Source organism: Ovis canadensis, chromosome 16, assembly GCF_042477335.2.
Source record: "Ovis canadensis isolate MfBH-ARS-UI-01 breed Bighorn chromosome 16, ARS-UI_OviCan_v2, whole genome shotgun sequence".
NCBI classification, from domain to species: domain Eukaryota; kingdom Metazoa; phylum Chordata; class Mammalia; order Artiodactyla; family Bovidae; genus Ovis; species Ovis canadensis.
Window position 1 is genome coordinate 36364738 of NC_091260.1, and position 14738 is coordinate 36379475.

The following is a 14738-nucleotide window of genomic DNA, read 5'->3' on the forward strand; positions in this document are numbered from 1 at the left end:
AAATGGAAGTGGTTGTTGTTCAGTCACTCAGTCATGTCCAACTCTTTGCGACCTCATGGACTGCATGCAGCACACCAGGCTTCCCTGTCCTCTACTCTTTCCCGGAGCTTGCTCAGACTCAAATCCATTGAGTCGATGATGCCATTCAACCATCTCGTCCTCTGTTACCCACTTCTCCTCCTGCCTTCAATCTTTCCCAGCATCAGGATCTTATCCAGTGAGTCAGCTCTTCGTATCAGGTGGCCAAAGTACTGGAGCTTCAGCTTCAGCATCAGTTCTTCCAATGAATATTCAGGGCTGATTTTCTTTAGGATGGACTGGTTTGATCTCTTTGCTGTCCAAGGGACTCTCAAGAGTCTTCTCCAGCACCACAGTTCGAAGGCATAAATTTTTCGGTGCTCAGCTTTTTTTATTGTCCAGCTCTCACATACATACACAACTAAAGGAAAAACATAGCTTTGACTTATAGGACATTTGTAGGCAAGGTAATGTCTCTGCTTTTTAATACACTGTCTAGGCTTGTCATAGCTTTTCTTCCAAGGAGCAAGCATCTTTTAATTTCATGGCTGCAGTCACCATCCACAGTGGGCTCTTTGGATCCCAAGAAAATAAAGTTTCTCACTGTTTCCATTGTTTCTCCATCTATTTGCCATGAAGTGATGGGACCAGATGCCATGATCTTAGTTTTCTAAATGTTGAGTTTTAAGCCAACTTTTTCACTCTTCTCTTTCACTTTCATCAAGAGGTTCCTCTTCACTTTCTGCCATAAGGGTGGTGTCATCTGCATATCTGAGTTTACTGATGTTTCTCCTGGCAATCTTGATTCCAGCTTGTGCTTCATCCAGCCTGTCATTTCACATGATGTGCTCTGCATATAAGTTAAATAAGCAGGGTGACAATATACAGCCTTGACATACTCCTTTCCCAATTTGGAACCAGTCTGTTGTTCCATGTCCAGTTCTAACTGTTGTTTCTTGACCTTCATAAGGTTTCTCAGGAGGCAGGTAAGGTGGTCTAATATTCCCATCTCATGAAAAATTTTCCATTGTTTGTTGTTATCCACACAGTCAAAGGCTTTAGTGTAGTCTATGAAACAGATACAGGTATTTTTCTGGAATTCTTTTGCTTTTTCTATGATTCAATGGATATTGGTAATGGACAGAGAAGCATAAACAAAAGTTGAGGCATTTCCTCTGAGCCAATCCCAAGTCTGTTCTGGCCCTGGGTCATTTCTTTCATGGAAACGTCCAGGGGTTGGAGAGCGCCCTGTCCTTTTATCCCCATAACACCCTCTCCAAGGAGAAAGCAAGCTTCCCCAACCAGACATTCCAGCTAAGAGGACTAGAACATTCAAGGTTACCCTACCAGACCAAATCCTTGGTGAGAAATGAAGGTGACCCCAGGGGCTCCAGGCCAACCTCTTTTTTTCAGCCTTGAACCTGAGCCCATGTTTTGCTAGAGATCAGCATGCTGAATATTTCTCAGGAATTAGAGGGCTTTCCTGTTTTTCTCTTTCTGTTACTGGTTACACAGAGAGATGAGCAGAATGACTGAATATAAAGTCAGAAGGACTTCAGAAGTCACTTTGCCCCACTGTCTTTCTGGTTTGAGAATTTCCTTTACACCTCCCATGACATAAAAAGTCAGTTAAACATCTTCCTAATGACTGGGAGGCATTTATCTTTCATGATAACTCATTCTCTTTTTATAATAAACTAATAGTTTTCTTGAGATATAATTCACATATCAGAAAATTCACTTTCTTGGCATGTGCAACTCAGTGGCTTTTAGTATAGTCAAGAGTTGTGCAATCGTCACCACGATCTGATTTTAGTTCATTCTTTTTTAAGCAGCTCTAATTCTTAGAAAACTCTGTTGAAGCAAAAGGAAGACCAGTCCCCAGGCGAGGGGGAGAAGAAGGGTGTTCAAGTCCATCTCACCTACTTCACAGGTTGGCCTACTTGACCTATGTGGGTCTGGCCACACACAGGATGTGCCCTTGTTTACTTTCCTTCTCAGAAATACGTCAACAGAGTAACTCGTTTCCACACTTGATGACTGAGAAAGAACTCAACAACGTCTGGGATCAATTCTCGAAGATTTCCCAACACCACGGGCTGTGTTCTCCCTTGCCTGCTGCCACTGAGGGTGTCCCTCTTGTCCTTGGGGTGGGGAGAGGAGAGAGGTAGAAGGATCTCCAACCCTGAGGTAGCTGGGAATGGAGTGTCTTTTGGAAAAAGCAGGGTGATTTCCCCCTTTTCAAGAGCATTTGAAACCTGCCCAGACTTGAGCAAGTATGAGATAACCCAATGAGTATTTCCTGAGAAATCTGGAGACACACCAAAGAATCAGGGCATCTCACTGCTCTCCTCCCTCTCTTCTTTCCCCCAACTCCTCTCTCCTACTTTCTGGCTGTTTTTTTCCCCCTCTGTTTGCCCTTTTCCTTTCCTACTGATTCCCTCTTCCCCTCCTTTTCTATCCTTTTTCCTACCATCACCTCTCATCCCCTGTTTCGTGTCCTCGGTACTAACCTGGCTCCTCCTTTGTTCCTCATCCCGACGTATCCATCCTACAAAGGACCATTTGGCCCCTGTTCTATCCTTGCACCCCATTATCCCAGTGCTCTGGGGGGCACCCGTGCAATGACCTCAGGGCACACTAGTAAGCTCACCCCCAAGCCAGTGCTCTTCTCCAGTGTCAGGAGGGGGCGGGGGCTATATAATTTTACATTGCCTTAAAGTGAAGGCCAGCCAGCGACGGTTTTCTCCAGAAGGTCAAGGCACCTCCTGCACTTGCACTTACACTTACGCTTTGTACCTGTCCCAGGTGTTAACATTTCCAAGTGTTAACATTTCAGATCAAAGAAGAAGGCTCAGGGTCTGCATTCAGGACATCTACAAAATGACATACAGGGGTTTTTCTGAGATAGGAAATCATTGTGAGATTTGGGGCATAAAAGCCTCTATGGAAGGAAATTAAGGAGGTAAAATGTCCATGATCACAGTTCTTAAAGGTATAAGAGACCAAGGCTTTTACACAGAATTATAAATAAATAACCCAGAGAGAGGTCACCTTCAACAACAACTGCACTGGCCTTTTTCCATCCATTTTGTCTGATCTCAGGACTCTCCATAGATCCAGGCCATGTGGAGCTGTAAAGAATAAGAGTGAGGTGTTCAGCAGAAACAGAAGGGAGCTGTAGCAGAAGATGGTGAAATTAGTGAGGCTGTTTAGAAATTGCAGTTGGGGAGGATTTGCTTGAGGGGGCCAGCAGGAGTAAGGTGGAGAGTGGAAGACTTCATTGCAATGATGTCTTCATGCTGTGGTTGAAGGACTAGAATCAACCAAAAGTCAAAAATAACAAAAGATCTATAAAATTAATATCCAATATATAAATCACTCCTCCCCTGCAATGAAAATGTTGGGATCTTCTTGTATTAGAAACTACTATAATGTGGTAAAAAGCTTTGTATTTTGTGAAAAAATAAAACCACAATCATGTAGGGCAAAAATAAAAATAAAATAAAACTGCTCTTGGATCTGATGACTTAAGGTAAGCTAAAACAAAACTACAATAGATCCAACTGTAATATGATTTATCACCCAAATCTGCATTGGAAAATGACATCTCATGTCCTCTATCATTCACATACATGAAAGCTAGGAATAACATAGATAACTGCTAAAGAGATTTTATATATAATTTATGCCATATCTACTCCCCAAAGAGATGAAACCACACACTTACAATGTTATAAAGCATAACAAAAAAATCAAAGCAGCAGCAGAGAAATAATCTTTCCTAAGCCCCTATGTGAGCTCTAAATTTAATGCTGATCTTCCAGGCAGGAAGAATGAAAAAGATAAAATTTAGTTGTATATTCCTTATGGACTGAAAAAAAGAACACATAGAAATCATTGTGAAGAGGCAAGCTTTTTCAGGCTATGGGCATTAAATTCATAAATGGAATTATCTTGTAGATCCCGTCAGAAAAGACAAAAAATAACCTAAAAGCTGATGCCTGCAAACACAATTGAACAAAAGTACATAAATATGGCAAGTGTACACTTCTCATGGTTGTCTTCTATGAAATACAAGATCATAACGTGAAAGCTAGGTTCATGCATTTCTCCAGTGAAAAACAACATACCTGAAGACAGCATAGTTCAAGCATGTTAGCTTCTGATGATCTAACTATTCAGGGATAAAACTTAAAATAAAAAAAAATAGGAGAGAGAGCAATTTCTATTACACTTGACCTCTGGACTGTATCTCCCAAATATCTTGTCTCAAGGAGTTTTGGCACAAAGTGGGCAACTGGTAATTTATAGTTGAACCTTCTGACATGCACCTGAAATTTCAAAATGCTGAGCTACTGACTAGAGAATGACACATACACTTTAGTCATGAGAGGAAAGCAGGGTTCTAAAGAACTGTTCAGAAGGCTACTGGCCTTTAACTTATGAAATTGAGGAAATGTCTCTGAAGCTGCAGTTGATGAACACTAAATCTTTTCTCGAGGAAATCACAGGATGAAAAGAATGTAATTCAGTCTGCAAAAAACGGGGTCTGCCACTCAGGCCAAGATCTAAACTATTTTAGAACTGAGAGACCATTTTTAGGGATTTTTTTGTTTTTAATTCAGGTAATTGAGTGTTTAAAGTGAAATTACATACTGAACCCTAACTAAAGACAACTTCATAATGTAGAAAAGTGCACTAAAGGGCAATTAAATCAATGACCTATCTTGTCATCAATGAAGGGTGACATTTCTACAACTACGCTTGCAGAAGCCAAAGTGTGGGTAACACAGTCTAACTGCTAGGTTCCAAGTCTCCCAATGAGCCCTATTGTAATTCCATGTAAGTTCCATACAAGGAAATTGAAACTATTTAATCTTTATATATGACTCGATCTGCATTCCATTGAAATGTGGTTTCACAAGCTCTGCCAGGAGTTTTCCCAAAGGTCTTTACCGAATCAAGAGACTGGACAGTCAGGACTCAACTTTCTCAGACACTGAGCAACAGGTTTCAGCCTGTCAACAGGATACACCCTGAGATGTAAGCAAAGACAGTGTTCCTCCCAGAAGACAGTCTTCTCAGCACAAAGCTACAAAGTCATGAGATCTTCATAGGCGACCCACAGACCTGGAAACACTCTCAATCCATTTCTTACTTGCAGACTCTCTCTGTTCCAGTTACATGGAAGTCAGACTCAGGGATAATAATATTGAGAATAAGAAAGAAAAAACCTAAAGACAAAGTATTGATTACAAGCCAGTTCCAAATACTCATCTGAAGCATAGACAGAAACAAAAATAAACTGATTATTAAATAATTAATCATTCCAGTCATTGATTAGAAAGAGTAAAATTCTACTTAGATTTACCCCATAGGTAGCCACTTGATTCTAGTAGATGGTAGACGGTGCTGATGAATGAATTTAATCAGGTATTTTCTTCTTTCACTGTGGTCACTATTTCCTGCAGATGTGTTCCAGAGAGAAACAGTCTTTCTGATGTAGACTTCCTACAGATGTGACTTTTAGTAAAACAAATGGCTAGCATTTAAATCTTCTACAATTGTGTGTGCATGCTCAATTGTGTCCAACTCTTTGCAGCCCCATGGACTGTAGCCCATCAGGTTCCTCTGTCTATGGAATTTTTCATGCAAGAATACTGGAATGGGTTGCCATTTCCTCCTCCAGGAGATCTTCCCAACCCAGGGATTGAAACTGCATCTCCTGCATTCATACGTGGATTCTTTGCCAAAATATTTACATATTGGTGGTGGTGGTTTAGTCACTAAGTCATGTCCGACTCTTGTGACTCCACAGACTGTAGCCCTCCAGGTTCCTCTGTCCATGGGATTCTCAAGGCAAAGAATACTGGAGTGGGTTGCCATTTCCTTCTACAACTACATATTGGAGTTTACATATTCCAAGGCATCAACTGTTTGGACAGATGTAGTAAGAATTTGCTGCTCTGTTGTTCCAGTTACAATCTGGAAATACCCACAGTCACCACCAATCAGCACTTTAGACACATTCTGCTGCCTTTGCTGAAGGCTAACACTAAGAATCGCTCATTTTTGGCAAGCATCACATACTAAGCATTTTACCTGAATCATCTCATCTAACCTCCACAGGCCTATAATTAGGTACATCAATATTACTATTTCCTCTTCTGAGGTGTTAAGAAGTGAGACAATTGCCCAATTTAACTTTTAAGTAACAGAGCCAGGAATTGAATATTATTATATCTGTTTCCTGTTGCTGTTCAGTCACTAAGTCATGTCCAACTCTTTGTGATCCCAAGGATTGCAGCACTCCAGGCCTCCCTGCCCTTCACTGTCTCCCGAGGTGTGCCCAAGTTCACGTCCATTGAGTTGGTGATGTGATCCAGCCATCTCATCCTCTGCTGCCCGCTTCTCCTTTTGCCTTAAATCTTCCCTAGTATCAGGGTCTTTTCTAATGAATTGGCTGTTTCATGTAGTATGCATGTTTCATGTAGTATATATTTATATGCTTTAATGTGAGTAAATAATCCTAATAATCAATATATTGAAATGTAAAAGGGAAGAGTGCTTCATATTCAACTTGAAACAGAAATTTTCAAATTAGAAAAGGTTTGAAGTGGTGTGTATAAAACAGCTGGCATTACATTGTGAAACAGAAACATTTTATGAATTAGGAGAGGATAAATTAGGATTTGCTAGGGGTGGGTACATTTTCATTAGTTTCTTCCAGGATTCTGAAAAAATTAAGAAAAGCAAAAATTGTCCAGTGGTAATGTTGACAGATGTTCATTTTATTTAATTAGCATAGGGCACAGAGAACACTAGCATCTAGCGTTTTGGTAGTCAATCTTAGCCAAGCAAGCTGAAATAATAAATCAGTTGAAATGGTAAATCTCATTTCTAGCGATGAAACAAGTATATGAAATTGACATTAGCAAGTGGTTGGACTGTGATGAACTTAAGACAGTGAACCATAATGATGTTAGGTCTCTAAGAAGAATGACAGCTACAGGGAGGAGAGCTGTACAAAACAAGATCAAACCCAGGGAAGAACTCTCTCTCCCAGATTGCCTGCTGAAAGGCATAGCAGAGGGAGAAGACAGCTTGCACAAGGATACTGCTTGCATTTCATTCTAATATTTTAAAAGACAGGGATGAGCCAAGCCACAGACAGCAATAACTAAGCACTCCAACAGATTATAACCATTGGGTAATTTTATATTGTACAATTTATGTGCTGTTTGGTTATTTGTAAACTAGTATATTTGTTTTAAGATTGGATTAATTGAGATGATGTCTATAGAGTGCTCCCAAATACGGCATATAATTTTAATCAAAAATTCACATTAGGTCCACAACTTGACTAGTTTTGTTTTAATCACGCATGCATTTTTGTTTATTTAAAATTTGTATAGCACTTGCCATTTGTAAGGTACTGTTGTTCTAAGCATAATGATTAGAAATTTTTTATTACTTTTTTTCTGTATTCTTACAGTTGAGCATGGAAGCTTGGATGCCTGAATGCCATAGATGAATAGAATCTCAGAGTAAGAAGGGACTTCAGAGGCCATCTAGCCCAATCCTCTATGTGTGTCACATGAATCTTTGTTGTAACTACATCCACCAGTGTGTAGTCCAGACTAAACATGAACATCTCCAGTGGGAGATACGAAATTCAGAAGGCACCAGATTATTCCCAGACATATGATCATATGGGCAAACATGCCAAGTATCTGTTAACACTAATTTGGGTGTCATGGGAAACTCAACCAGGATCCAGGGGAATAAATTTTTGCCATATAGAACAGGGAGCACAGGAGCTGACCCCACATGTTGCCTAAGACCAGTGAGGCACTTGTTGTAAGATTGGTTAAGAAGGGCCTGAAATCATGCCCAGGGGTGGGGTAGGGGCAAATTCATGGTCTAGAACTTACATGTCTCATAAACAAAGTTTAAGCCTCAGAAGATTAGAGTGATCAGCATTTTTCTGTTTCTTTTACATATTTCAGAAGATGTGTGGCCTTTGACAGGTATTCATTTAATTAGTCATTCATTCATTGTAGTAGGTTGAAAAATGAACCCCAAAGATCTAAGTACAAATCTCGATCACCTATAAACGTTACCTTATATGGCCAAAGGGACTTTGTACCTGTGATTGGGTTAGGATTTTGAGATGGGGAGATTATCTTGGATTATCCCAGTGGGCCCTAAATGTTATCACAATGGTCATTACAAGAAGGAAGCAGACAGAGTTGACATGGAAGAGGAGAAAAAGGTAATATGATAACAGAAGAGTCTGGAGTAATATGCTTTGTTCATAGGACGGGGCTACAAACCAAGGAATACAGGCAGCTACTAGAAGGAAGAAAAGGCAAGAAAATATATTCTCCCTTCAAAATCTCCAACTGTGACAACACTTTGACTTTAGTCCAGTGAACCTGATTTTGGACCTTTGAATTCTAGAACTAGAAGAGAAAAAAAAATGCGGGCTTCCCAGGTGGCGCAGTAGCAAAGAATCCACCTGCCAGTGCAGGAGACACAAGAGAGGGGAGTTCAATCTCTGGGTTGGGAAGATCCCTTGGAGTAGGAAATGGTAACCTGCTCCAGTATTCTCGCCTGGAAAATTACATGGACAGAGAAGCCTGGCATACTGTAGTCCCTGGGGTTATAAAGAGTCAGACATGACTGAGCAACTGAGCACACCCACACACCCACAATTTGTTACAGTGGCCACAGGAAACTAACACATTTATCAAACACTTATTGAACATCTACTGGGGTCAGGCTCTGGGCAAGGCTCCTAATTTATAGAGCATGGTAACATGCTGAATGACCCTGAACAAATTAACATCCATCTGTCTCACTTGCAAATGGAGGTGATTCTACATATTTTATAGGGCTTTTAGGAGAATTAATAACACTAATAGGAAATCTGTCAATTACTGAATGTTGATTATGGGCTAAACACATTATTTCATTTAATCTTTAAAATAATACTAAAAAGTAGGTACCACTATTAACTCAGTTTTATAAATTATAGTTCATTATGGAAAAGGGGAAAAATTAGTAAGGAGACTGAGTCTTAGAGTTTGTGTATCTTGCCCAAAGTTACTCCACAGCCAGGCTAAATTTTATATCAAGCCCACAGATTTGAAGTATTGGGTTGGCCAAAAAGTTCATTCCAGGTTTTCTGTAAGAGGTTATAGAAAAACTCAAATGAACATTTTGGCTAACCCAATAGTATTCTTAGTTACTATTCCTGACTCATGGTAACCATTCAATCAAGGTGCAATCCTCTTCTCCTTCCTTCCTTCACTATAATTAAAGATGTGAACTTTTTTGTCATTAGTTATACCTTTATTTTTTAGCAGTAGCTCAGGGTTTGCAACATCAATCTTTAATTTATCATAGGACATCTTTAAATAATATTATACTACTTCAAGCATAGTATAAGAACTTTACACAAGTATTCAAGATATGGTCCTTTGCCTTCAAGGCAAAAAGCTGCTAATGTCACTAACATCATTAGGGGAGGGCCCGCTTATCCTGTAGGCTCAGGCATGTGCCATGCATGCCCTGTGGAGGGGCATTGTACAGACTCTCTGGCTCTGGGATTGTGGGATTCCATGATTCCCAAGTATGGCAAAGTACTTGACAAAATTCACAAAGGCTCAGTTCAGTTTGCCCTAAACCAGAGCAGGCAAAAAAGAAAACACAAGGGACCAACTTGCCTTCTTCCACAGTTATTCCCCTTTTTTCTTGACTCCAGCCACTCCAGAACCTTGACTTGTTAACCACACATTGCAGGGCTACAACATACTCTGTAAAAGCTTGCAGCCCTGTGAGGTTGTATGCTTCTTCTTCATTCACACAGCTTCTGGTGAAGTTGACTTCCATCTACAAGACAAAGACAGCCTTGAGCTAGATGGGAGACCACATGTTATCTTTCCATTTTTCTTCTTTACTTCCCAACCTTCTCTTACCTTTCTGAACTAGTAGCATTATATTTCACAGTTTTTAATTTTCATAAGTAAATTTCTCCACATACCTGGAAACTGTTAGCATCAAATAGAGGTGAGTTACCCCAAGAATCACCACCCCTCCCCTTTCTTGTTTCTAAGCTTGTGAGGTAGAGATTCCTGCCTCTGGACTGAATGTGAGTGAATCTTGCTGTTCTGGAAGATGCAGGGTAGAGTCCTGGCACCCGACACAGGCCTCAGTTTAATTTCTGGAGGTGACAACAATACGTAGAGATAAGATCTCAAGGAACAGCATGTAAAAGACACCTTGACAGTATTAAAGTCAAACTCATGTCATGAATGAAACTCAGACAAGTTAAGTGATTATGGACTACCTCAGCATTTATAATCAGCAGAACTAGGATGGGAGCACAGATCCCCTCATTCTCAGACTCTTTCCTTCTATTCAAACTTCCCTTTTCAAATGATTGGTCTTTGGGTGATCACTCAAGTTGCTAAAGATCTCAGTATCCTAGATAAATAAATTGATTCTGACACTCTTTCAATGTGCTGAACAGGGAGAGGCATATAAACCACCTCCCCTTTCTAGACCTCAGTTTCCTTGTTAGTAAATGAGTGTGTTGCTTTCTATAAAGTCCCTCTGGACTTAACTCTCCACAAGAAACTAGAAATTCAGCTATGTCTTACTGAGCATGATCATTGTTGCTGTAACATGAACTTTTAGCTGTAGGTTTATATAAATTTATATTGAGCTTATTAATGAAAATCAACTGTATTCCAGACGTGACTACTTTGTGAGAATGCACACTAGCCCATAGAATCTGGCAAGAATAGGAAGTCCTGACATCGCTTATGTGTACAACAACAGCTGTGAAAATAGGTACACAACTATAGGTGCTGGGCCTAAAGGAAATTGGGGCAAAATTAGGATGTGTCTATGTGGCCAACAGCTGAACATCCCAGCTGCAGATGGACGGTTCTGAACTCCCAGTCCAGTGAGATGGCATCAGAGCAAGGAAGCAGCATCTCGGCCTGAGAGCAATTTTGCTGCTGAACCCCAGGTTCCCTAAGCACCTTCCTGCAAAAGCCCCTGGAGACGTTGCAGTGGTAGAACAGGGCTGTTGGGAACATATCTTGGGACAATTCATCATCTCTGGGGAAGTACCCTCCCCAACTGACCTCAGTTATGGGGCTCAGTTAAAACCAGATTAAGACCTTTGAGAGAAGTTCAACTACATGGTACTCTCCATGCATAAATCAAAATAAAAACAGTATTAATCCATAAAATACATGCAAGGGAGTCTAATGACATTCTATTTTACTTTTCATGCTTTTTAAAATACATAATATTCTTCTATTTTTAATTTCTCAGAATTTTCCTTCTGCTTTGCTAGTACTCTCAGCACATGCTTGGTCTCTTGCTGGGTCTCCTCACAATCAGAAAGCTCTCTTCACTGTACCTAAGCAAACCTGTTCTTCCTAGCCGAGGCTCAGGGCAGTAAAAAATGCAGTTAAAGTTCCAAAGAGTGCTCCTCTAAGGCTTCTTTACTGTGGCTTTTTTCCGGGCTATATGGCTTTGGTCCTCACTCGGTCCAAGATCAATTGATCCTCTATATACAGGCTTAAATCTAAAATTTTCCAAACTCAGCACAAGCAATGGACTCCTACCAAAACTCTAATTAACTTCATCAGTTTTGTTTCTAGCAACCTGTATTTTGTGCCAAGTCCTAGCTTATTCCAATTGTTTATGTGTTAAAAGATGAGTCAGAAGTTTTGGAGCAAAGCCTAAATCAAATTCTTAAAATAGTCTTGAAATCCTTTGGTAGAGTGTCCACATGGTTCCCTTTTATAAAAGTAGAAACCCTTTACACTAGGGCCATGGGAAGGTGGTTTGGAGGCTAAAGTATGGGCAAATGAATGACTGAACTTGGCATCACAAAACCTGAGCTCAACTCTGTAACTTACAAATCTTGGACAGATGACCAAAGCACTCTACATTGCAATTTACTAATCTGTAATAATAATGGGGCTTCCCTGGTGGCTCAGTGGTAAAGAATTCACCTGCAAATGCAGAAGATGTGGGTTTGATCCCTGTGTCAGGAAGATCCCTAGAAGAAGGAAACAGCAACTCATTCCAGTATTCTTGCCTGGGAAATCCCATGGAGGAGGAGCCTGGCGGGCTACAGTCCACAGGGTCACAAAGAGTCAGACACAACTTACTGACTAAATAACAAAGAAGAATAGTGATATCTTATTTATAGGAGGGGTTTCACAGGTGGCTCAGTGGTAAAGAATCAACCTTCCAATGGAGGAGATACAGTTTCAATCCCTGAGTTGGGAACATCTCCTGAAGAAAGAATTGGTAACCCATGCTAGTATTCTTGCTTATGTTTTCCCAGTAGTCACGTATGGATGTGAGAGTTGGACCATAAAGAAGACTGAGCACCAAAGAATTGATGCTTTTGGACTGCGGTGCTGGAGAAGACTCTTGAGAGTCCCTTGGACTGCAAGGAGATCAAACCAGTCAATCTGAAAGAAAATCAACCCTGAATATTCATTGGAAGGACTGATGCTGAAGCTGAAGCTCCAGTACTTTGGCCACCTGATGTGAAAAGCCTATTCATTGGAAAAAATCCTGATGCTGGGAAAGACTGAGGACAGGAGGAGAAGAGGGTGACAGAAGATGAGATGGTTGGATGGCATCATCAACTCAATGGATAAGTGTTTGAGCAAACTCTGGGAGATGGTGGAGGACCAGGAACCCTGGTATGCTGCATTCACATGGGGTTGCAGAGAGTCGGACATGACCAAGCAACTGAACAACAACAACATTCTTGCCTGGGAAATCCCATGGAAAGAGAAGCCAAGCAGACTATGGTCCATGGGATTGCAAAGAGTCAGACACAACTTATTAACGAAACAATTTATAGGATATTTCCAAGGACTGAGTAGCTTGGAGTGTAAAAAGCACTCTGTAACCCATATATTGTGTGCATGGGTGCTCAGTCACTCAGTCATGTCTGACTGTTTGCAATCCCATGGACTGTAGCCCACCAAACTCCTCTGGCCATGGGATTATCACAGCAAGAATATTGGAGTGGGTTGCCATTACCTCCACCAGGGGATCTTTCCAACACAGGAATTGAAAACAAGTCTCCTGCAGTTCCTGCATTGGCAAGTAGGAGTCTTTATCATTGAGCCACCTGGGAAGCAAACCGATATATTAGCATCACACAAATATGAGTCTTGTTATATGAACATATTGGGATTTTGGAGTTAGTTTTTATGTGGTTTAGTTTAATTAAACATTTATTGAGCATATGTGGCAGGCAATGATAAAACTAAGATGAAAATCACAGTCTCTGTGTTTGAGGAACTTATCATCAAATATGGGGAGAGATGAGTTTAAGTGACTATGTTAAGTGCAATGACAGAGGAGGAGCACCTATCTCAGACTCCCAGAAGAAAATATGTCAGACCAGAGTTCTGAGAGATGAGTGGATCTAGCAAGGTTTAGGCCAAGAGGAGAGGTACAAAGCAGAGAGCTGTTCTAGGCAGAAGCACAGAATAATGAAATGACATGACGCAAGGGAAACTAGCAATTGAGAATCATTAGAGAAGCAAGAGCAAGATGGAAGATGAGTTTGAAGGGGTTGATAGGGGCCAGGCCCTGGAGGGTTAAGAATTTAGACCTTTTCCATTGACAATGGGATGAGAACCATCCAGACAAGACTGGATTGGTTTAGTTGGATTTAGAACTGATTAGACTTGGTTGTGGTTGAGAACTGAGAGAGATTCTGGTTGCACATTCCACTCTCCTTCCCACTTTCTCCAGGTTAGCAGGAGGAAGGACCTCTTCCTTCCAGGGGATTGGAAGGAGGGAGACAAAGATGAGTACAGATGGAGGTAAGTGTATCAAAGAGGTGGGGTACAGGATGCTAGGGATTGAAGTCATTTGCATGTGTTGCCCTCACTTTGTATTGTAAATGGTTTAGTAATTTTCCAGAGGAATATAGATCCTGGTTTATTTTTCTTGTTGGATTTTATAAAGTAGTCACAGGACTCTGGGATCAGACAAAAGAAACCAAGGGTTGCCAGACAGTAGATCACACAGAAGTTCCTCAGATTCACTGAGCCCATGATATGTGGTATGAAGATGAGCTTATGTTGTGCTGGGGAGTGCCCTACTTAGAGGTCCCTTTCTGGGTTCCAGAAACTACCAATTAGAGAGTCTTATGTTCCTATAGTCAGTTCTAAGAGAATGGATCCAGAATTGACACAGAAAAGAAGCTGAGAGGAAGAGTGAACTCATTATTTCTCTTGACTTGAATATAAGACAAGCGAAACTTAACCAGTTTTTTGTTTGTTTGTTTGTTTGTTTTTCTGAAAGAGTTCTAGTTTAGTGGAGGATGCAATAGATATAGTACGACGGGCTTCACTAAAGGAAAAAGTCTAGTGATGGCCTCATGGCCAAGATGAAAAAAGTAGGCTGAATGATTGTGGTGGTCTTCTATATTCAAAGAAGCTTGAGTAAATGAGCTTCTTTTAGCTCAAAGGAGAGGCTGATGTCTTGGATGGGCTCCAATATAGTCATTCTTTTTGATCAATGATTAGATGAAGGTATAAAAGTGTTATCATATCCGAAGATATTTAAAAAATTAAAAAGTAAAAAGTTAACTCTAAGGTTTATTGAAAAGTTAGAAAATAGAAAGTTGACTACAGGCTTTGGGTAGTAGA

General features: G+C 40.5%; 1 protein-coding gene across 1 annotated transcript in view; it reads right to left on the minus strand.

Annotated features, from left to right (window-relative positions):
* IL31RA (interleukin 31 receptor A) overlaps nucleotides 1–14738 on the minus strand; it is a 50806-nt gene that overhangs the window by 19349 nt on the left and 16719 nt on the right. The window contains exons 6-7 of the mRNA XM_069556514.1: nucleotides 9753–9918; nucleotides 3073–3152 (exon numbers count right to left, since the gene is read on the minus strand). Of these exons, the coding sequence (XP_069412615.1) occupies nucleotides 3073–3152; nucleotides 9753–9918 (246 nt within the window). The remainder of the gene's footprint in view (nucleotides 1–3072; nucleotides 3153–9752; nucleotides 9919–14738) is intronic.